Source organism: Scyliorhinus torazame, chromosome 3 (assembly GCF_047496885.1).
Source record: "Scyliorhinus torazame isolate Kashiwa2021f chromosome 3, sScyTor2.1, whole genome shotgun sequence".
NCBI lineage: Eukaryota > Metazoa > Chordata > Chondrichthyes > Carcharhiniformes > Scyliorhinidae > Scyliorhinus > Scyliorhinus torazame.
In genome coordinates this window covers 199,775,293-199,798,750 of record NC_092709.1, presented here as the reverse complement: position 1 = coordinate 199,798,750, position 23,458 = coordinate 199,775,293, and the positions used below count along the sequence as shown (strand labels likewise).

Genomic DNA, 23,458 nt, shown 5'->3' with positions numbered 1-23,458 from the left:
CCGTACTTGCATATATCTGACACTCTCACCCCGCACCAACCCAAACCTCTCATTCAGCTCCTCCAAGCTCGCAAACCGCCCTTCCAAAAGCCGATCATTCATCTCCCTAATCCCCTTCTGCTGTTCCATCCCTGAACCTTCTCTGCATTGGCCGCCCAATAATAATACATGAAATTCAGGAGGTCTAACAACCCACCCCACTGTTCGCCTCTGCAGTATTAACTTCCTTATCCTCGCCACCTCTCCTCCCCCCCCCCCCCCCACCCGCCCAGCCAAACAAAGAGATCAGCCTATTCACCCCCCATGAAAAATGCCTAGGGCAAAAAGATCGGCAGACACTGAAGCAAAAACAAGAATTGCGGCAAAACATTCATTTTCACTGTGTGTACCTGGCCTGCCAACGACAGAGGAAGATTATACCACCTCAACAAATCAGCTTTCACCCTCGCCACCAAACTAGTAAAATGAACTTTGGAGACCTGCACAGTCCCGGGCCACCTGTACCCCCAGATACCTCCAGTGAGATGCTGCGTATGGAATGGCAGCCCCCCCAATCCCCCACTTCAACTCCCGGAGGGGAGACCATAAAGTACTCACTTTTCCCCAAATTCAACTTATACCCAGAGAACATCCCATATCTCTGAAGCAAACCCATTATGTCCCCCACTGAAGAGCCTGGCGCAAAATACTCCAAATTCATATTATTCGTATGCAAGCTTGCCATCAGTTCCTTGTACAGCAGCTGCACCCACGCCACAAACTTCGACCCCAAACACAAATTTCTCCAACACCGCCATTAAATAATTCAGCCGATGGAATGCCTTCTCCGCATATAATGCCACCACCACCTCTGGCTCCTTTCCCTCTGCCAGAGAAAGCACCACATTCAGCAGCCTCCTCGCATTCAATGACCGCTGTCTGCCCTTGACGAACCCCATCTGTTCCTCCCCAATCACCCTCTGAAGGCACACCTCCACCCTTAACGCAACACCTTTGCCAATACCGTGGCATCCACATTCAGCAGAGATATGGGCCTGTATGACCCACACTCCACTGGATTCTTATCCTTCTTAAGCAGCAACAAGATGGAGGCCTGCCGCATCGCTTTTGTCCATTGCGTCCTCCCAACATTTCCATCAACAACAGTGCCAGGTTATCCTTAAATCTTTTATAAAATTCAACCGGGAACCCATCTGGCCCCACCGCCTTCCCTGCCTGCACCTTCCCGATTGCCCCCTTCATTTCCTCTACCTCCATCGGCTGCTCCAGCCCTGCCCTACCCACCACACCCAACCTCGGGAAGTCTAACCCCTCATCCCTCCCAGGAACTCCCTCATCTCCCGCTCATCATCTGGTGGCTCCGACTTATACAAGTCCCTATAAAACTCCTTAAACACCTTGTTAATCTGTTCTGGAGCCACCACCAACTCCCCCGCCTTCTCCCAGTACTCATAGGCAGCCCTCCTCGCCCTTCCCAGCTGGCGCACTGCTTTCCCCGTGGACAGTAAATCAAACCTCACCTGCAACTCCTCCTTCTTTGCCAGGAGTCCTGGATCTGGGCCCCTATGCATACCTCCCATCCACCCCCAAAATCTCCTCTATCAATCGTAGGCCTTCCTCCCTCTCCTACCTATCCACCTCAGCCTTAAATGAAATCATGCCCCCCCTCGCCACTGCCTTCAGAGTCTCCAAACCACCGACGGCGAGACTTCCCCTGTTCCCCAAGTCCTCCCCATGGCTTTGAGCCCTTTATTGATCTCTGCCACCCTCCGCAGCTCCTAATCAATCGAGGTGAACTGGTTGCTGTGCTGACACGGTGCTGCCTCCACCTCCTTTCAACTTCTTTCCTTGCTCCCGGACCCCGACCAACGCCTTTGTCACTGCCACCTTTAGCGGGGCAATTGCCTCCTCCACCCGCTCTTTCAGTGAAGCTATCATCTCCCTCCGAAGAACCTCCAAATGTTTGGCAAACAGCCTTTCAAACTCCACTGACACCACCTCGGTCAGAGTTTCAACCGTGATGGGAGCAGCCCCGCCCGACGACCCAGCCCTCCCCATCTTTCCTCCTGCTGGACTCACAGCAACACTCGCCGACAGGCTTTCATTTGCACCTTCTTTCCAAGACCTTTCTTATGGTACTTAGTCATTCCCCCAACTCCTTATGACCTCCCAAACTAGCTCATCCAGAAACTATCTCCAAAGCTGGGTATAAAAGTCCAAAAATTGAAGACTCTAGCAGGAGCCACCTAATGTGTGACCTCCACCTTCATGTTGCCACCAGAAGTCTATTTCTGGACTTTTAACAAGATAGATACGTTTGGTGGTATCAAGAACCCTTGGCTTAAATTAGTGATACTGTTGCAGAATAGAAACACTAGTACATGCAGATGGAGTTCAAATACCCAACTGAACTGTTTTTTCCCAGTTTGCTATACACACATTACAAATGGCTAAAGTAGGATGCTGTTATACTCTTCCCTCTTTAATGAATGAGTTACAGAAAGTTAAAATTCCATACGACTTATATATATTTCTTGCTTTTCATTTACTTACAAATCCAACTTAACCACAGGTTTCCTATACTCAAGAGATTACCTCCTTTCTTGACTCAAACTTGCAAATCTTGGGAAGGACCTTGATCAATCTTGGCCTGACTCTGAGGAGTAGGTTTCTCCTACAATGATTGATTTTGTCCTTGACCTTCAATTTAATTTTCCACGTCTTCAGACATGTCTGATAAGTCTGAATTGTATCTGAACTGAACTTGTGTTGGGAGTAACTATTGGTACTCTACTCATATTTCAGCTATCCAATTCTTCAGACTTATTTGATTCTTCCCAACTCTTTTCCTCCTTTTAACTTCCTCTGGTAAAACGTGACCAAATGTGCAAACCTAACCTTTACACTACTGATCAGCTTGACCAAATATGTGTGAGGGCCACATATTTCTCAAATCTTCCTGAGAGTCACTTCAATCACTTATGGTGATCTTTCACCTTAATCTTTTCATTCAACTTCAGATTTCTTTCTCTCACTTTATCCTTATCATGGATCTTTTTCTGCCTAGATTGTTTTTCTTCCACTGACTCTGTTGAATGTGGCCTCCACAATGAAAACCTCATTGCAGGCTGTCTTCTAAGAAACAATTCAGCTGTTGTTGTGCTAGCAGTAGTGTGAGGTGTATGGCGATAAATAAACAAAACAATTTGCCAGTTTGTGATTCAAATGACAGCTAACATTTGTTTGAATTTGTATTTAGCATTTGTTTGGGAAATGCTGACATTCAGAGGGACCTGGGTGTCCTTTTGCACCAATCACTAAAAGAAAACATACAGGTGCAGCAAGCATTTAGGAAGGCAAATGGTATGTTTTTTGTTTTTTTAAATAGAATTTACAGTGCAGAAGGAGGCCATTCGGCCCATCAAGTCTGCACCAGCTCTTGGAAAGAGCACCCTACCCAAGCCCACACCACCCTATCCCCATAACCCAGTAACACCATTCAACCAACACTAAGGGCAATTTAGCATGGCCAATCCACCTAACCTGCACATCTTTGGACTGTGGGAGGAAACCGGAGCACCCGGAGAAAACCCATGCACACACGGGGAGAACGTGCAGACTCCACACAGACAGTGACCCAGCCGGGAATCGAACCTGGGACCCTGGAGCTGTAAAGCATTTGTGCTAGCCACTATGCTACCGTGCTGCCCCAATCAATGTTAGCCTTGATTGCAAGAGGACTTGCGTGCCGGAGGTCCATCGTAAGTTACTTGGATCTTGATTTCTACTGGACTCGGCCAACTCTGTTGCTGTTCAATAACTGTAGGCAGTGACTGTCATTTCCTCCAGAAAGCGGTTTCTCCATTCACATTCTGTACAACACCTTGCCAAGAAGATCCCTCTTCATAGAATCACCATAATGCAGAAGGAGGCCATTCGGCCCATCGGGCCTGCACTGATTCTCCGAAAGAGCACTCCACCCAAGCCCACTCCCTCACCCTATCCCTGTAACCCTGCAACCCTAATTAACCTTTGGATAGTAAGGGGCAATTTGACATGGCCAATCTACCTAACCGGTACATCTTTGGACTGTGGGAGGAAACTGGAGCATCGGGAAGAAACACACGCAGACACTGGGAGAATGTCCAAACTACACACAGACCAGTCACCCAAGGCCGGAATTGAACCTGTGTCCCTGACACTGTGAGGCAGCCGTGCCAACTACTACGCCACCGTGCCACCCTCTTCTTGCAACTGTAGCACTCTGACTTGACAAATGGACAAGTCTGTGCCTAATGTTGACCTAAGCACTGCTAATGAGACTTTGTTGTAACACTGCTATTGGTAAATCTCGTCTTTGGTGCCTCTGCTTAAATGCAACTTTATTGCTTCAGCAGACAACTGGTCATTGTTAAATACAACTTCTTGGGTCATATTTTGCCATATCCATGACAATACTGTTCAGTAAGCACTATCAAAAGTTAACTTTGGCAGTGTCAGCAACTTTCTGTAAATCTGTTCCCTTTCTAAACTGCACACAAATCTAATGTGCAATGCTCTCTCTTGAGATTTTTAAATGTCAATGAATCAACAGCTTTCTCAAGGCCATGATGAACTCTCCAGTATTCTCACTGGGCAACTGCTTCATTTTTCCAAAGCAAGAGTTCTCTGTAACCTCTAATGGCTTGGAACTGTAGTGCAGCTGAAGCTCATTCAAAATGTCTGATCGCGGCATTTCCTTTTCCCCGCTTTCCGAGTAGAAGCTGGATCATCAGGCTCTTTGAGGATATTATTAGCTGTGCAAATCATCTCCAGCTGCTCCACAAATGCACTGAAAGCCTCTCGATCATGGCCATATTCTCCCAGATCCCCAATAATACCTGTTGAAGCAGCCATCTTGAGAAATCAATTCACCCACGTGTACAAACAGCCTGTACTCCACGACAGGATTTTTTAGCCTATTTCTCAACCAAAAATCTGAGTTCCTCCGTTGATTAATTGGAAGCTTCTCCAACCCAATTTGTTTGGCTAGGGAAATCCACAATTCCACTTTGTTGGCAGACTATGATACCGTTGCAAGGCAGAAACACTGGTGTAAGCACATGGACTTCAAGTTCCCAACTGAGCTGGTATATTCCAGTTTTCTGATTAACATACATAGGGTCACAAAAGGGTGCTATTACAGGCAAAGGCTGTTCTTAGCATTTTTAACTCGAGCAGTACTTCTTTATAGGATATTGGTGGCCCTTGACCTAAAGGGTATTTCGAGCCATTTACCTTTTAACAACTTATTACAGTTAGAAGTGCAGGACCAGTCATTTGGCTCTTTTATCTCTTCTGGTTTGACCATTTAGTTACATCGATAACGTTTTGAACACAAAATTGTCCTCTGCTTGAAAATTTGAATGGAATGTTAACCTTGTTCTGTCACATTGGTTTCATTCCTACTTTATCTCTCGGGCTGATGTTAATAAATGCATCTGGAGAGTTTAAAGCAGTATTTGTTTATCACAAGAGCAACTGAATTCTCACAAACTTTGCCCTTAGCACAAGGAGGGTGTTTGGGTCCTTCAAGGTGAAAATGGCTCTCTAATTATACTTCAAAGTTTTACTGTTTAAACGAATAAGGCAAAACTCAAATTGACCTATAGATCAGGTGCTAAGTTTTTAAAATTTCAAATCAAGCTATTTTTTTCTGTTTATAGTATTATGATAAGATGCAAATTATAACTGACTAGACAGTTGCCAAAATATCTTCATGCATTTAATGCTTTGTTATCTAGAAATACATGGAATCCCAATCTAACTTACAAGACTGGATACATTTTTTGATTTAATTTCATAAATATAACCAGATTTGGATAGTATCCGATTCACAGAAGTTATTTTCTGTTAAACGGTGTTCTATCTTGTCCCTTTATTCTATTTCACAGCTACGTAACAATCAACCAGGATTTCTTTATAAGCCTCCATCTCCCCTGCCACGCAATGAAGATGAAGATGAAGATGAGGAGGAGGAGGAGGAGGAAGAGGAGGAGATGGTTCTAGCAATGTATGACTTTGAAGCTTTAGAGACCCATGATCTAAATCTACTTAAGGGTCAAGAATATGTCCTGTTGCAGAAATGTGATGTGCATTGGTGGAAAGCAAAAGATAAAAATGGGTAAGTGTCTGTTTCTTTTGATGCACAGTGTGATCGAGCAGACGATAATTCTAGAGTAAATTGGGAGGTTCCATTGCTGTTAGTACAGAAACTGCGCAAAGCTTTACACATTAACCCAATCTGTAGCACTGAAAATTATCTTCTACTATTGTGTGGAGTTGCCATCCTTCCGATCTTGATCATGGAGACGTCGGAATTTAAAAGAACAATTTTCTCTTTTCTAGCAGTTTTAAAATATTTGTTTATTCAGATTTCTGTATCTGATTTGGCATTGAATTCATTATTCTAAACTTTGCTTCCTAGTTCAGCAATGCTGTTTGTCAACAATTTTTCAACCTGATTAAGGAAATAAACAGTTGCTTAACCTGTTCACACAGGCCCCTGAAACCCTGTGGAACAATTGCGCTTTTTGGGTTGTTGGCTAGAAGAAACTTGCAGTGCAAAAATCCATATAAGGTCTGTAGGCAAGAGTAATGAACGACAGTGCTGACCATGAAATCGGACCCATCATCATTAGTTATGTTGTGAAGTTGAGCACTTTAGGCTCCTGATAGCTGGAAGTGTCCTGATATGTTAGATAGCTATCAATTAAAAGAAAAAGATGTATTGCACTTTTTATCTGGCATTTTTCATGATCATTTAATTGGTTTAAGAATTTTAAATCTGATTGTTAATTTTAGTATTCGATAGTTCATAAGAGAATGTTAAGAATTAGGATTTTTCTGAATCTTTATGAAAAGCTTCTTGCCTCACTTCGCATTCCCAACTGTGACTTTATAAAAAAAAAAAAAAATTTAGAGTACCCAATTTATTTTTTCCAATTAAGGGTTAATTTAGTGTGTTCAATCCACCTACCCTGCACATCTTTGGGTTGTGGGGGCGAAACCTACGCAAACACGAGGAGAATGTGCAAACTTCACACAGACAGTGACCCAGAGCCGGGATCGAACCTGGGACCTCGACGCCGTGAGACTGCAGTGTTTAAACGAATAAGGCAAAACTCAAATTGACCTATAGATCAGGTGCTAAGTTTTTAAAATTTCAAATCAAGCTATTTTTTTCTGTTTATAGTATTATGATAAGATGCAAATTATAACTGACTAGACAGTTGCCAAAATATCTTCATGCATTCACTGCGCCACAGTGCTGCCCTTCCAACTGTGACTTTTAACTACATTGCATATTTGAGTATGTGACCAACAGATCATAGAATGATTACACAAAAATAGACAATTTGGCCCATAGAGTCTTTGCTGGCTCTCTGCAAGAGCAACTCACCCGTCCCGCTTCCCTCACTTTTCCCCATAGCTCTGCAAATAGTTTCTCTTCGGATAATTATCCAATCCTCTTTTGAAAGCCTTGAATGAGTCTGACTGCACCACGCCCAGGCAGGGCATTCCAGATCCTAACCATTTGCTACACTAAATAAGCTTCTCCTTATGCCATCATTGCTTCTTTTGACAGTCAACTTAAATCGATGCCCTCTGGTTCTTGATCCTTTCTCCAAATGTAATAGTTTCTCCATATCTTCTCTGTCATGACTCCTCATGATTTTGAACTCTTCTATCAAATTTTCTCTAAAGGAAAGCAGCCCCAGTTTCTCAAACTACCCATGTAACCGAAGTCCCTCATCCCTAGATTGATTATTTTTGTAAATCTTTTCCGAATCCTCTGCAGTACCTTCACACCATTCCTAATGTGAGTGGTGCCCAGAGTTGGGCACAATGCTGTCCAGTTGATGCCAATCATAAAAATTGTTTTATAAGCTGTAGAGTGGGAGGAGTGAAACCCGTTACAACATGGATATTGAAGAAGTGCATATATAGAGCAGTTTTCCAAAAGAATTAATAAGGGAAACGTTCAAATGCTGGCCCTCATTTTTCACTTGAAAGGGCCAGTAAGGACCTCCTTCTTTGTGTTGGCCGCTTGAATCCACTTTCAGGTAGGCCTTTAAATGGATTCCCTAAACTCCCATCCAAAACCGATGGATGGAATTTAGTTTATACAAGTCAGCAATTATGACCATTGGTAGACCCCAGTTACGCTCTGACCAGTTCATTTTGAAATTTGTATGTGGCTAATGCCATTTCACTGGGCATTGAAATCCCAACTGGTAATCATAAAAGGGACCACTGGAGACAACTCCAAAAACATATATTATGAATTTTTCAACAGATGTTTGCAGGGGCCCACATAATTTCCCAGCCTACTATCCAACCATATTTGTAATCTGGATATCCCGAGATCTGCTCCCTTTTCCACAGACCTAGGGTGCTGCAGCTGAGCGATTTTCTGTCACTTAAAAACTGGTGAGCTCCAATTGAGTGTGCTTTTGGCACCCGTAACCTGGTGAGAAAACGTTTATAAGACCTGAACCTGAAAGTGGGTTGGCCTTTTCAAGCTTCCATGTTGAGTCAGTGCTTTGGGCGTATCACTAATTTGATCTTATCAGTGTCCAGCTGAATATTTACCCCCCCCCCCCCCCCCCAAAAAAAAACCCATATTTGTTCAATATTATTGAACCTTAATTTCATAAATGCATTATCCTTCTAAATTTTTAGATGATTTTACTCCTATTGTTTTATCCACGCTGGAACGGGGCAGAAGCAGGCAGACATAAACAGAATATCAAAAGGAAAGTTAGTTGATTTTTGCATGCACTGTGACTTTGTCCTTTATAAATTTAGTTTGGAATATTTATTTTGTGGTGGCTTATAATTTTGCATTGGATGAGAGTGGGCACTCAGCTGGTCAGGTACAGAGGAAAGGCAAGGTCTGGGACTGTTGATGAGTTTGCATTATGAAAATGAGGGTTGTGGAAATTGCTGAGTAAAGTGACAACAGAAACTTGCACCTTCCTCATAGGAAAATCACGAAATGTACTTGGTATCATCTAAAAGTTGATCCCAATACAAAGAAGAGAAAACTGGGATGTATGGCTAAAGACTTGGTCAAATTAGCAGGTTTATGGAGATTCTGAAAGGAAGAGAAGAAGATGGAGAGTTTTAGGGATGGAACTTAAGAGCTTCAATCCTATATAGCTGCAGGCAATGGTGTAGCGAAGGATGTGTTGGAGACCAAAGTTGGAGCAATGCAAAGTTCTTGGGAGGGTTGTGGGGCTGCAAGGGTTAGAGAGATAATGAGTGAGCCAACAGAGATGATTTCAACGTGTGGATAAAAATATTCAATTGTGGTTTTCGACGGCTGGGAGCCAATGTGGATCATCGAGCAGAATTTGTTGGAGAAATAGATTAAATCATGGAGCTGCAGGAAAGTTGAGCATTGATTTATGTGGCAACGCCACAGTCAAGTACTTGACAGGAAAAGTAGATTGGAGAATGTAGTTTAACTTGCTTTTTAGGGGAAGAGAGGAAAAATGTTGATTTTGAAAGATTGGGCTCAGTACCAGAACAGAAGGATCAACTTACAATGTCATGTAGCTGGAGGAAGGGAACAAGCGGGGAAAATGATTAAAACATGTGGGAATAAAATTATGAGGGAAGAAGTCAAAAAACAATAACAGCAACTTTTATTTAGGTAGCAACATTAACAAAATTTGAGAGGGAACATGGAAAACCTGAATCCTATTCAATCCGATGCAAGAAAGCTACGAACAGTGTTGCGGAGATTGGTGAAAGTAACATGATGGTTATCTCTGAACCAGGGATGAAGGCAGATACTTTGGGGGATATGTAGGATAATGTAAATAATGCATTGAATAGAGTCAGAAACTTGGGGAAGATGTAGTGTTGTCAGGAAACAGAAGTCGTTTTAAATCTATATTTGTATTTTTGGTATAGGAAGTAGGATAAAGCTTTAAGATAAGTTTAATTTTGTGTTTCTGTATAAGGAAGGGTTAAAACTTCAGTTGCTCAGGTTAACCAAAGGTGCCTTCATGTCTATGGTTTTGGTTTCATTTTAAACGGTGCCTGCATTGTAACTAAAGGGTTCACAACGTGCAAACAGTGTTTAAAGAAAGACTAGGCCGTTGCTTAGCAACCAGGAGCCCACACTGAAAAACATAAGAACTTGTGGTTCAGTTGGAACCAGGTATCTGAGAAGAAAGCAGCTTTGATAGAAACTACCAGCAGAGAGGCAGGGCAATGAATTGAGGCGCAGAAAGCAAGGCCCAGAAGCTAAAGAATAGAGAGTTTGAGAAAGCAGAGAATGAATGAGAAGTCCCAGGAAGATTGAAATTGAAGGCATAAAGAACTAGAATCTGAACAAGGTGCTGGTTCACTGAAGGTAAAGGAAGGGGCAGAAAGAGGCTCCCAGTTAAAGACAACTGAAAGGTGCAGATCTGGTGAAGTCAGCGAGCAAGAAGCCAGATATCTGATGTAATCCTAACTCAGGATTAGGGTGTCAGGAAGAAATCCTGACCTCTTAATACAGCCTATGGTGTTCCATTGGCATGGCTGGTACCCAAGAGATTGTATGGAGGTTTGAATGCATATGGGAACCCAATAATGAGGAATACCGAAAGGAGAGATTGAAGTATTGGAAGTGGATTCTTGGTGAATGCATCTGAGAGAAAGCTTGTTTGGGAGAAGATTCTAAGGCATATTTTTTGAGAGTGAATTTTTAGAAACACTCTTTTGGAAGTCAGAATTCCAGTAAAACTTGTTGGCTCAGTGTTACAGGCATCTTGGTAGGATTTGATGAGATATCCACAGAAGCTATATTGGATGGCAGCTGCCACGTTTCAGAGTGTGGTGTGTCTGACTACAGTTGGCCTGTTTACAGGGACTATACTTACCGAGAACATTATTGTATAAGAAACAGTTTGTAACTTGTGTTGTCCCTAAACATTGGATTTTTTATTGTCACATGTACCGAGGTAGAGTGAAAAGCATAATAGGGCAACACAAGGTACACAATGTAAATACTTAGACACCGCCATCGGGTGGAGCATACAGGGTGTAGTATTAATCAGGTCAGACCATAAGAGGGTCATTTAGGAGTCTGGTAACAGCGGGGAAGAAGCTGTTTTTGAATCTATTTATGCGTGTTTTCAGACTTTTGTATCTCCTGCCCAATGGAAGAAGTTGGAAGAGTGAGTAAGCAGGGTGGGAGGAGCCTTTGATTAAGCTGCCCGCTTTCCCAAAGCAGTGGGCGACGTAGATAGTCAATGGATGGGAGGCAGGTTCCTGTGATGGACTGGGCGATGTTCACGACTTTCTGATGTTTCTTGCGGTCTTGGGCCGAGCTTTTTTCATACCAGGGTGTGGTGCAGCCAGATGGGATGCTTTCTATGGTGCAGCTGTAAAAGTTGGTAAGAGTCAGTGTGGACATGCCGAATTTCCTTAGTTTCCTGAGGACGTATGGGCGCTGTTGTGCTTTCGTGGTGGTAGTGTCGACGTGGGTGGACCAGGACTGATTTTTGGTGATGTGCACACCTGGAAATTGAAGCTGTCAACCATCTCCACCTCGGCTTCGTTGATGCAGACAGGGGTGTGTACAGTGCTTTGCTTTCTGAAGTCAATGATTTCAGGAAACATTGCGGGAGAGATTGTTGGTGTTACACCATTCCACTAGGTTCTCTATCTCCCTTCTGTATTCTGACTCGCATTGTTCGAGATGTGCATCTGTGAAGATATAGGTGGGGTGAAATAGTTTTGTATTGTAGTTGCTCTTTTTATTTTTAATAAATGTTTTCTTATTGAATTGGCAGTCATGTTATTCTGTTCATTCACGTCTGAAAACAAAAAAATAAAAGTTGCTGTCTTTTGAGCCAGGGTTCCAATCTGGGGCTGACTGTCCAGTCGTAACATCAGCTGGGATCTTAACTGTGTCGTGCCTCACCAACTTAATCGAGTTTTTTGAGGAGGTAACAAAGATGATTGATGAGGGGAGGGCGGTGGATGTTGTTTAGATGGACTTCAGTAAAGCCTTTGACAAGGTGCCTCATGTCAGACTGGTACAAAAGGTGAAGTCACACAGGATCAAAGGTGAGGTCGTAAGATGGATACAGGACTGGCTCGGTCACAGAAGGCAAAGGGTAGCAGTAGAAGGGTGTTTTCTGAATGGAAGGTCGTGACTAGTGGTGTTCCACAGGGATCTGTGCTGGGGTCTGTTGATTGTGGATGAGAATTTTAAATTGGAAGTGTTGAGGGGCCGAAATCTAATATTGGTCAGTGAGGATAAGGGTGGTATAGATAAGCAGGACTTTGCTGCAGGATAATATATGGGAAGCAGCTTTGGATGAACTAAAGTATACAGAGGGTGGGTTCATGGGAAGCCACCATAGAAAGCATTGCAATAATTGAGTCTGGGTGTGACAAAGGCATGGATGAAAGTTTCAGAGTTTGATGGCATTTGGACTGGAGTTTTTGTGGAGGTGGGTGATCTGCAGGAGTAAGTAAATGGAGAAAAGAATTGCTGCAGGAGAAAAAACTCAGCTTTGTATCTAACAGCATAAAAGGATTCAAAGATCCTGACACACTGAATTGAATTGATGAACAGTATATACAGGGTTTGTGGTGGAAGGCTGAAAGTGTTGTCTTAAGTTTTACTGTTGCTTAGCTGGAGGAAATTACTGAATAAATTGTTAAAATCTCTCCAAAGAATCCCCCCCCCCCCTCGCTGGGGCCTACGTTATTGGTCTCTTGGGTGTCAAAGTGACGACTTGATGGAAATGAAGGTGCTTCATTCGTTAGAATCTTTGAGAACTCCTGAGAAGTGTTCAATTATCCTGTAATGGCTTTGGCCCTTTCAAGCAACATGGATGGTGTTATTCTCCTGAGTTTCTTTAGTAACCCTGGACATTGCTCCCTTGTGTTTATGCTGTTGGCAATTTGTTGTTGTCGTCTTTTTTCCTGCAAGGGCATGCAAGGTGTGAGCATGAGGGCGCAACTCATCTGTTATCCTGCTCTAGCAAAAATCATGTAAACTGATTTTGTGATATGTGGTCTGTGCACAGTTTGCTCCTTTTTATGTGCAGTTATCCTTGCGCTTATGGGAGGGGAGTGTATTTTTGACTCCCCTTGGCTTTAAAAAAAATAAATAGAGTGCCCAATTCATTTTTCCAATTAAGGGGCAATTTAGCGTGGCCAATCCACCTAGCCTGCACATCTTTGGGTTGTGGGGGCGAAACCCACGCAAACACTGGGAGAATGTGCAAACTCCACACGGACAGTGACCCAGAGCCGTGATCGAACCAGGGACCTCGGCGCCGTGAGGCTTTTTAATAGTGAAGACAAGTGGCGCGACAGCAGGGTGATGAGCGGATGGTTGGCGTGGGGTTTAATGGTAGGGTTAGTTAAGTCCTTACTGAGATTGAGGATAGTCCTCCAATTAGAGCTAATCGTACCGGAATTTTTATTTAGCTTTTTGTTATTTTGAATTTAAGTGTCCGTGCCTATCTCTGTCAATGACTTGGGCAGATTATGCATCCTGGGGAGGATTGTGTTTCTTCTGATTTATCTTTGAGGTCGATGTTCTTAGGAAATGAATAGTGGTGCATGCTGAGGTGGTCTCAGTTAATCCTCGGTTGAATTGCTGATTGTTCTTAGGCCAAGACCGGCATTTTTTCCTGAAGGATTTTTTTCTTCTTCTCTTCATCTGGATGAGGAATGTGCTGTTCAGTGGGGTGGTGCACTGCCCTGGATGTGGTTGAGAGGGTGCAGGACTGGTTGGGTGTAAAAACGTTGGACAAGACCAGAACGTGTGCTTGTGATTAGAACAACGCTCGCACCTATCCTCAACACTGCAAAGAAACTACAAATTCTGGCATTAGTTGGATATAAGGTTTGGTGTGCTGCAGGTCCTGAGGGAGCTGATTTTTGTATGTCAGAGGGTGCCGGGCAAGGCCAGTCCTGGTGCTATGGTTGGTGTCCTTATGTCCCCTGGAGCTTGGGATGTCCCTTCTGAAAGGCATTTATTAGAGACATCCTGAGAGGATTCTTCTCTACATGGGGGACCTAGGGTTGAGCTGAGTACTGCACTTTGGTTGATATCCTGTTGCCCCCCCCCCCCCCCCCCCTTGTGGTCAGGATGCTTTTCTATTTGAACGAGCCATCTTTCCTTTCCCATTTTGGTGCTTTTCCCTTAAGGATGTTTTTCTTCTTCTTTTCATCTGGTTGAGCAGAGTCCTGCTTTAAATCTTGGTTCAGTAGTCCACGGGTGGTTCCCTTTATTGTACCAGTGGGGAAAGTGTCTTGATGATTTTTCTTCTCTTTGGTGATGGGGTCTGGCGTAATTATTTTTTTAGTAGCAATGGGGGAGGCGCACTGCCCTGAGTGTGGTTGAGGAGGTGCAGAAGTGGCTAGCGATGTCCCTTCTCAAAGTCACTTATTAGGGACATCCTGAGAGGGACTTGGGGTTGAGCGAAGTTCGGCACAGTGCTGCTGCCTCACAGTACCAGGAACCCGGGTTCAATTCTAGCCTTGGGTGACTGTATGTGTGGAGCTTGCATGTTCTCCCCATGTCTGCATGGGTTTCCTCCGATGCTCCACTTCTCTCCCGCTGTTCAAGGATGTGCAGGTTAGGTAGATTAGCCATGATAAATTTCCCTTTAGTGTCCAGGGATGTGCAGGTCAGATTAAGGGGTTATAGGGCCTAGGTGGTGTCCTCTGTCAGAGGGTTGGTGCAGATTTGATGGGCTGAATGGCCACCTCCTGCACTGTAGGGATTCTATGGTTCTATACTTCAGTTTGCTTTTTAAATATTTTTATTAAACACTTGTCATTTTATACAAAAAATACAAGCAACAGGAAACTTAAAAAAGAAAACAAGCTAATCTATGCACCCCCCACCCCCTTAAAGATATGCAGAGGAACAGGTAGTATTGAAGCATGGGGGCTGCAGAAGTAATTAAACAGGCTAGGAGAGTGGGCAAAGTGTCCGATGGAACACAATGTGGAAAAGTGTGAAGTTATGCACTTTGGTTGAAAGGATGAAGGCATGGACTATTTTCTAAATGGGAAAGGCTTAGGAAATCAGAGCACAAAGGGATTTATGAGTTCCAGTTCAAGATTCGCTTAAGGTTAACATACAGGTTCAGTCGGCAGTTAGGAAGGCAAATGCAATGTTGGCATTCATGTCAAGAGGGATAGAATATAAGAGCAGGAATATACTTCTGAGGCTGGATAAGGCTCTGGTCAGACCCCCATTTGGAGTATTGTGATCCCATATTGGGCCCCATATTTAAGTAAGGATGTGCTGGCCTTGGAAAGGGTCCAGAGGAGGTTCACAAGAATCATTCCCATAATGAAGGACGCCATATGAGTAGAAGTTGAGGACTCTGGGTCTGCACTCTGGTGTTTAGAAAGATGAGGGGGGGTCTTGTTGAAACTTACTGGATACTGAGAGGCCTGGATAGAGTGAACATGGAGAGGATGTTTCCATTAGTAGAAAAAACTAGAACCCGAGGCCACAGCCTCAGACTGAAGGGACGATCCTTTAAAACTGAGATGAGGAATTTCTTCTGCCAGAGGTTGGTGAATCTGTGGAACTCTTTGCTGCAGAATGCTGTGGAGGCCAAATCACTGAGTGTCTTTAGAACAAAGAACAAAGAAAAGTACAGCACAGAGACCTAGCCAGTTCTGTATCCACCTTGCCAGCTCACTCCTGATCCCGTGTGACTTCACCTTTTGTACCAGTCTACCATGAGGGACCTTGTCAAAGGTCTTACTGAAGTCCATATAGATAACATCCACTGCCCTACCTGCATCAATCATCTTTGTGACCTCTTCGAAAAACTCTATCAAGTTAGTGAGACACGACCTCCCCTTCACAAAACCGTGCTGCCTCTCGCTAATACGACCACTTGCTTCCAAATGGGAGTAGATCCTGTCTCGAAGAATTCTCTCCAGTAATTTCCCTACCACTGACATAAGGCTCACCGGCCTGTAATTCCCTGGATTATCCTTGCTAACTTTCTTAAACAAAGGAGCAACGTTGGCTATTCTCCAGTTCTCCGGGACATCACCTGAAGACAGTGAGGATCCAAAGATTTCTGGCAAGGCCTCAGCAATTTCCTCTCTAGCCTCCTTCAGTATTCTGGGGTAGATCCCATCAGGCCCTGGGGACTTATCTACCTTAATATTTTTCAAGACTCCCAACACCTTGTCTTTTTGGATCTCGATGTGACCCAGGCTATCTACACACCCTTCTTCAGATTCAACAACCATCAATTCCGTCTCTTTGGTGAATACTGATGCAAAGTATTCATTTAGTACCTTGCTCATTTCCTCTGGCTCCACACATAGATTCCCTTGCCTATCCTTCAGTGGGCCAATCCTTTCCCTGGCTACCCTCTTGCTATTTATGTCCTTGTAAAAAGCCTTGGGATTTTCCTTAACCCTATTTGCCAATGACTTTTCGTGACCCCTTCTAGCCCTCCTGACTCCTTGCTTAAGTTCCTTCCTATTTTCCTTATATTCCACACAGGCTTCGTCTGTTCCCAGCCTTTTAGCCCTGACAAATACCTCCTTTTTCTTTTTGACGAGGCCTACAATATCTCTTGTTATCCAAGGTTCCCGAAATTTGCCGTATTTATCCTTCTTCCGCATAGGAACATGCCGGTCCTGAATTCCTTTCAACTGACATTTGAAAGCCTCCCACATGTCAGATGTTGATTTACCCTCAAACATCCGTGTCCCCCCAATCTAGCTTCTTCAGTTCCCGCCTAATATTGCTATAATTAGCAGAGATAGATATGTTCTTTATTAATAAGGGATCAGGGGTTATGGGGAGAAGGCAGGAGAATGGGGATGAGAAATATATCAACTAAGACTGAATGGTGGAGCAGACTCGATGGGCTGAATTGCCTAATTCTGCTCCTATGTCTTATAATCTTGTGGTCTAAAACAAGCCGTCCCACCCTATCCCCCACCATTAGCCTCCCAGACAGCTAACAGTAACCAATTCCTTGAAATGCAATATAAATGGTTGCCATCTCCAGTAGAACCCTTCATTTGACACCCTCACGGTATAGTGGACCTTCTTGAGGTGAAAAAAGCCCCCGAGCCATGCCGAGGCACTAGGTGGTATTGCCAGCCTCCAACTCAACAGGACCTGCCTCCGAGCAACCAACGAAGCAAAGGTAAGGACATCTGCCCTCCCGCACCCGGCCGCAGCTCCTGTTCATCCAAGACCCCAAATATATGACCGAGTTCCAGCTGAATGTTCAGGATCGCCGACATGGTGCAGAAAGATGAGACCCAAAATCATGGGACGAGACCAGAACGTGTGCTTGTGATTAGAACAACGCTCGCACCTATCCTCAACACTGCAAAGAAACTACACATTCTGGCATTAATAAGGTGCACCCTAAACACTCACTTGAGCTGGATCAGGCTCAGCCATGCACATGATGTTATGACCTTCACCCTGTGAAGGGCCTCGCTCCACACCTCCTCCAATATAGGCCCCAGCTACTCCACCCATTTGGCGTTCACCCCTTCCACCGAGACCAAATTTCCCTCCATTTCGGCCGGACGTTATACCCGCTTCCGATCCCGAACAGGAAAGGACCTCTCCAACAAGGATGATGGCGCCGCCACCGTGAATGCCGGAAACATACGTCTAACAAAATATTGTATCTGGAAGTACCTAAATGAATCCGAGCCCAAGAGCCTGAATTTCTCTTTCACTTCTTGCAGGCTGGCAAACCGCATCTCCAGGAATAGATCAGTCACTCTCCACCACCTTCCCCTTCCACACGCAAATGTAACATCCAACCTCGCTAGCTCGAACAAGTGGTTAACAGAAATGGGGGCCAGCCTTGACACTGACCCCAGCTTGAAATGCTGATGGAGTTGCCTCCATATCTTTCAAGTGGAGAAAACAACGGGGTTGGTTCTATACTTTAGTTTGATATCCTGTTGCCCCCACCTCGTGGTCGGGATACTTGTCATTTGATTCAACATTTTTTTTTTTATTTTTCATCAGCGCAGGGGGAATATGGACCCACAGTTGGGTTCTGACCCTTTGTTATCCTGCAAACCACTCCTGGTAGTTCTCCTTCCATTTTGTTGGGAGGCGCTGATGGCACTGTTCATAATCCGAATATATAACTGCTGGTCCTCTCTGTATAATGGTATGGAATGCTATTGGTTCTGTATTGGGCCTGAGATTGGGGTCATGTTGCGTTGTTTGATACTTATGTAACATCCTTTTAGAACTGGTGTTCTTGTGATTTTTCTTTTAATGGGTGGAGATAAAGAATCTGTGATTGGATCCTGCAGGGGTACATACTTGCCTTGTATTTGTGGGAAGGAGATAGCGGTATGTCATTGGTGCCTCTGGCACTACTGGGTATATTGGTGTGGGCCTGAACATTGCATGAATAATTTATCCTGTGCGCTCGTGGTAATTACGAGCAACCGCCTCATGGGAAGATGTGCAGCATTTTACCACTTTTATCCTGTTTCCTGTTTCTCCTTTCCTGTTGCCTTATCCTGTTTCTCCCTTCTTCTCTGGTATTCTTTGAGAGGTATCGCGTTATGATTGTATTGACCCAGTTATACAGATGTTCTCTTACCCCCTCTGTGTCCATGTAGTTTTTCTTGTGGTGCTGTACCACTCCTGTGGTTTTGTTGCATTTGTTAAAATTTAAAATCTCAATAAATATAATAAAAAACAACGTGCTATATACATTTTTGAATGGAAAGTTTTAAACAAAATTGTAACCAGAATCTGTTTAAGCGGTATTGAGACTAATCAAGTTCCACAAACCAATCTAATAACCAATTTGCATTTTTTCACATTGTTGCTTTTACAATTTTGAAGACAGTTGTTTCTTTAAAAGCTGCATGAAAAGTTGAATGGGAATGCAGTTGATTTGCAATAGGGAATAGACTGTGCATCAAAGGCCCTATATGATATTTGAAAACCTTTAGTACCCCTATTTCTTAGGGCTAATAATAGCCTTCTCTGATTTTTTGCGAATATTTATGTCAAATTGCTTACTGGCAGAGCAATAGTATTTCACTTTATGGGCTCCATGTGCATGCATCATGAGTCGTCTATAAGCAGGACTTTGGTGCAGAATAGAATACGGGCAGTGGCTTTGGATGAGCTAAAGTATACAGAGGGTGCTTTCTTTATTTCAGGACATGGTAATTTTAAATTACCATTTAACTGCTGAAAGGAAACAGGAAATTAAGACAACCTTTTATAGGTGGTAAAATTGTGGAATAGATCACCAAATGGGATCCTGGAACAAAAAAACGTTCTTAAATGGACCAGACAAATTCCTATTAGAGAAGGGATTGCAAACTGCAACTTCTAGAATCAGTGTGACGAACTTGGTGCAAGGTTTGGAATGGTCAGCTGGAGCCAGCAATGATCTGCTCCTGTCCAAACATTGTCACTATGTATATTGCTATTTAGATATATTCTGACTACATGCCCCTCTCTTCAGTTGCAGTATGTCACCACCACTGTCTTAGAATCGCACTTCCTCCTGAACCCGTATGCATTTTTACTTCTCTTTTTTCCGCCAATGTTAATGGATTTTCTTTAGTAAGGTGACAGTTAAGTGTTAATTGTGCAAATTATGGGAGTGCTTTTCTATAGGTCAATGTTTACTTGGAACAGTATTGAAATACTCAAATTTGGTGTTGGACAATTACAGCTACCTGTCCGTCTGGGTAGGTTAAAGAGGCAAAAGAAGTGTAATGACTCATTACACACTTACTCAAAATTCAGCTTTATTTGTTCAGTCTGTTTAATTTTTTAGGCACTTTATAAATGTCTTTAATGGTAAGAAAGTGGACACTGCCATTTACGTTTTCCTAACATTAAAAACGCATGCCGCTGGGAAGTACAAGCTTGGTTACAGGATAAATTTGGTCATGCTGGTTATGTTTGGACTCTACGGGTTAAAGTCTCAGACTGGTACTTCAGTAAAACAGGAACCTAAATTGCAAGTAAATTTTGATGTTACTCTTAACATGAAAATCTCTGAATATGTTTTCTTTTTCAGACGTGAGGGCTACATACCAAGCAATTATGTAGCTGAGAAGAAATCCAATAATCTAGAAAAATATGAGTAAGTTGAGCAGTCTTCTAAATTGCAATTACATTTTAATGTTTTTCTGTTGTGTGTTCAATTACCCAAAGAGTATGATTTCGAGTCAGTTGGGCTTGGGTTCAAAGAGAGTTAACTGCATAATCTAGGCTGGTACTTCCATTTAGTACAGAAAGGGTGCTGAACTTTCAGGGAAATCCTCTTTTGCATGAGGTGTTAACCTGAGGCCCGTCTTCCCTCAGTTAAGCATAAGTGATCCCATGGAATGGAGCAGGTGTGGTCCCTCCCTGCAGTGTCCTTCAACCCTTGCCATTTGTGATACTTTTTGGTGTGAGCAAATTATCTGATGCAATACAACAGTGACAATACCAGAAAAGACCTTATTTGACTCTGATATGCTTTAGGGCATTCTGAACTCTATATGTCTCTTCCTCTTTCACTCTCTGTTCTGCAGCTGACGGGAGAAAAAAAAAGCAAAATCATAGACTCGAGTTTATTCTGACAAACCATAGTTGTTGTTGACATTTTCAAAGAATATTTGCCTTTCTGTTGTTAAATTCAGTAGTCATTGTGCAAGTTACTGAACTGAGTGATAAAACAGACATTTTTATAGTGCCATTCATGACTTCCAGATGTCCTAAAGCAATGTGCAACCAATGAAGTACCTTAGAAGTGATACATTTTATAGGAAGAATGAGGAAAGGCAATTCTAAAGGGGCTGCATTAGCAGAGAGACTTGGGAGCATGTATGCAGAAATTAGTGAAGGTAGCAGGGCAGGTGGAGAAAATGATTAATATAGCATATGGAATCCTGAGCGTTACAAATTGATGCATAGAATACAAAAGCAATCAAGTTATGGTGAACCTTGTATAACCCTGGTTCGGTCTCATCTGAATAAAGAACAAAGAACAATACAGCGCAGGAAGATGCTCTTCGGCCCTCCAAGCCTGTATCGGTCATGATACCACCCTTCGCCAAAATCCTCAGCACATCCTAGTGCCGTATCCCTCTATACCAATCCTATCCATGTATTTGTCGAGATGCCTTTTGAACGCCATTAATATATCTGATTCCACAACATCACCTGGCAGTGCGTTCCAGGCACTCACCACCCTCTGTAAAAAGAACCTGCCTTGCACATCTTCACTAAACTTTGCCCCACGGACCTTAAACCTATGCCCCCTGGTGACTGACCCCTCCACCCTGGGAAAGAGTGCCTACCCATCCACTCTATCCATGCCCCTCATAATCTTGTAGACCTCTATCAGGTCGCCCCTCAACCTCCTTTGTTCAAATTAATATAGTCTGAATCTGTTAAGCCTCTCCGCATAGCTAACACCCTCCAGACCAGGCAACATCCTGGTAAACCTCCTCTGCACCCTCTCCAGAGCCTCCACATCCTTTTGGTACTGTGGCGACAAAAATTGTGCGCAATACTCCAAGTGCGGCCTTATCAAGTGTACATATACAACTGTAGCATGACTTGCCAGTTTTTATACCGATGCCCCGTCCAATGAAGGCAAGCATTCCGTATGCTTTCTTGACTACATTGTCACTTTTGTTGCCACCTTCAAAAATCTGTGGACTTGTATGCCCAGATCTCTCTGACTTTCTATATTGGGAAGAGTTTTGACCTTTACTGTATATTTCTTCTCTTTGTTAGACCTACCAAAATGCATTACCTCATATTTGTCCGGATTAAACTCCTTTTGCCATTTCTCTGCCCAAGTCTCCGACCTATCCATGTCCTGCTGTATCCTCTGACAATCCTCAACACTATCTACCACTCCACCAACCTTTGTGTCATCCGCGAACTTACTCATCAGACCAGCTACATTTTCCTCAATCGTTTATGTACACCACAAACAACAGAGGCCCCAGCGCCGATCCCTGTGGAACACCAATAGTCACTTTGCAGGGTTGTGCTGAAAAGGCAGGTGGTTGGGACTAGCTGAGCTCTTGCAGACAGCCAGCATGCGAATGATGGGCCAAATAGCTGTCTCCTGTGCTGCAACCATTCGATGATTTGGTTGCTGTTGTCCTGTAGGATATATAGCAGTAAATTTGTGCATAACAAACTCCCACAACATGTGGTGACCAAATAATCCGAATTGCTGATGTTGGTTGAGGATAAGTATTGCTTAGGACACCAGGCATAATTTCCCTGCTTTTCTTCAAACAGTTCATGGAGCTTTTTATGTGAAGCTGAAAGAGCTAACAAAACTTCAGTCTGACACCTCAATCGAAAGACAGCACCATCTCACAGTGCAGCACTACCTAAGTATTGCATTGAATTGTTGGTTTGGGGTATCACAATATTTTTTAGGAAATAGCAAGGCCCATAAAGCATGCAAAAACTTAACAGGCTGAAAGGGCATGCTGAGAGTAAGAGAATGTAGGTGTTGGCATCAGTTATTGCAACAGAAGGTAAAGCTTTAGCAGAATCTGAATACAAACACAGTGTCATGATATCCATATTAACATATCATGGTGCAATCACACACACACACTGATGGACAGGTAGACGGACCAATCAACACACACACACAACATCACAGCCAATCACCAGTGAGAGCACACTCACTATAAAACAGGGAACACCACAGTTCCCGCTCATTCTACCAGGAGATAGCTCCGAGCACAGAGCTCACAGCGTGCCACTCAGACATACACCATGTGCTGAGTGCCTCACTAAGATAGTGATAGGGCTGGGTCCACAGGTTAGCTGGTGAAGTACAAACCACAGCCAGAAGTTAACAATTGTTATTGTACAGAATAATAAAACAGAGTTGTACCATCTACAACCGTGTTGGTTCGTTTGTGTATCGGAACACCCAACACGACATGATACCAGGTCTGGAAACTCGCCAGCGACTGTGAGACCTACCTGCACCTCTTCAGAGATCCGCCATCCTGCGCCATGGACACCATCAGCCCGCCGCAGCCGCTCCAAATCGCTGGAAATCTCGGCGTCAACTGGAAGCTGTTTAAACAGCGCTTACAGCTCTTCTTAGAAGCCACAGACCCGGAGAATGCATCGAACACCAGGAAGATCGCCCTCCTCCCCTCCACGGCAGGGCAACACTCCATCCACATCTACAACACCCTGGCATTTGCGGAAGGTGAGGACAAGACCAAGTACAAGACGGTCCTTCTAAAATTTGAGCAACACTTCAGCGTCGAAGTGAATGAGAGCTTTGAGAGGTACCTCTTCCAGCAGCGCCTGCAGGGTTATGATGAGCCTTTTCAATCTTTTTTGACATACCTCCGTATCCTCGCGCAGTCCTGCGGCTATGAGGCCACCACCGATTCCATGATT

General features: G+C 43.7%; 1 protein-coding gene across 2 annotated transcripts in view; it reads left to right on the top strand.

Moving 5' to 3' along the window:
• Positions 1-23,458, top strand: part of tec (tec protein tyrosine kinase) — a 266,972-nt gene that overhangs the window by 139,965 nt on the left and 103,549 nt on the right. For both annotated transcript variants that reach the window (XM_072496724.1, XM_072496725.1), the window contains exons 7-8: positions 5,934-6,163; positions 20,094-20,159. In XM_072496724.1, coding sequence (XP_072352825.1) covers positions 5,934-6,163; positions 20,094-20,159 — 296 coding nt within the window. The remainder of the gene's footprint in view (positions 1-5,933; positions 6,164-20,093; positions 20,160-23,458) is intronic.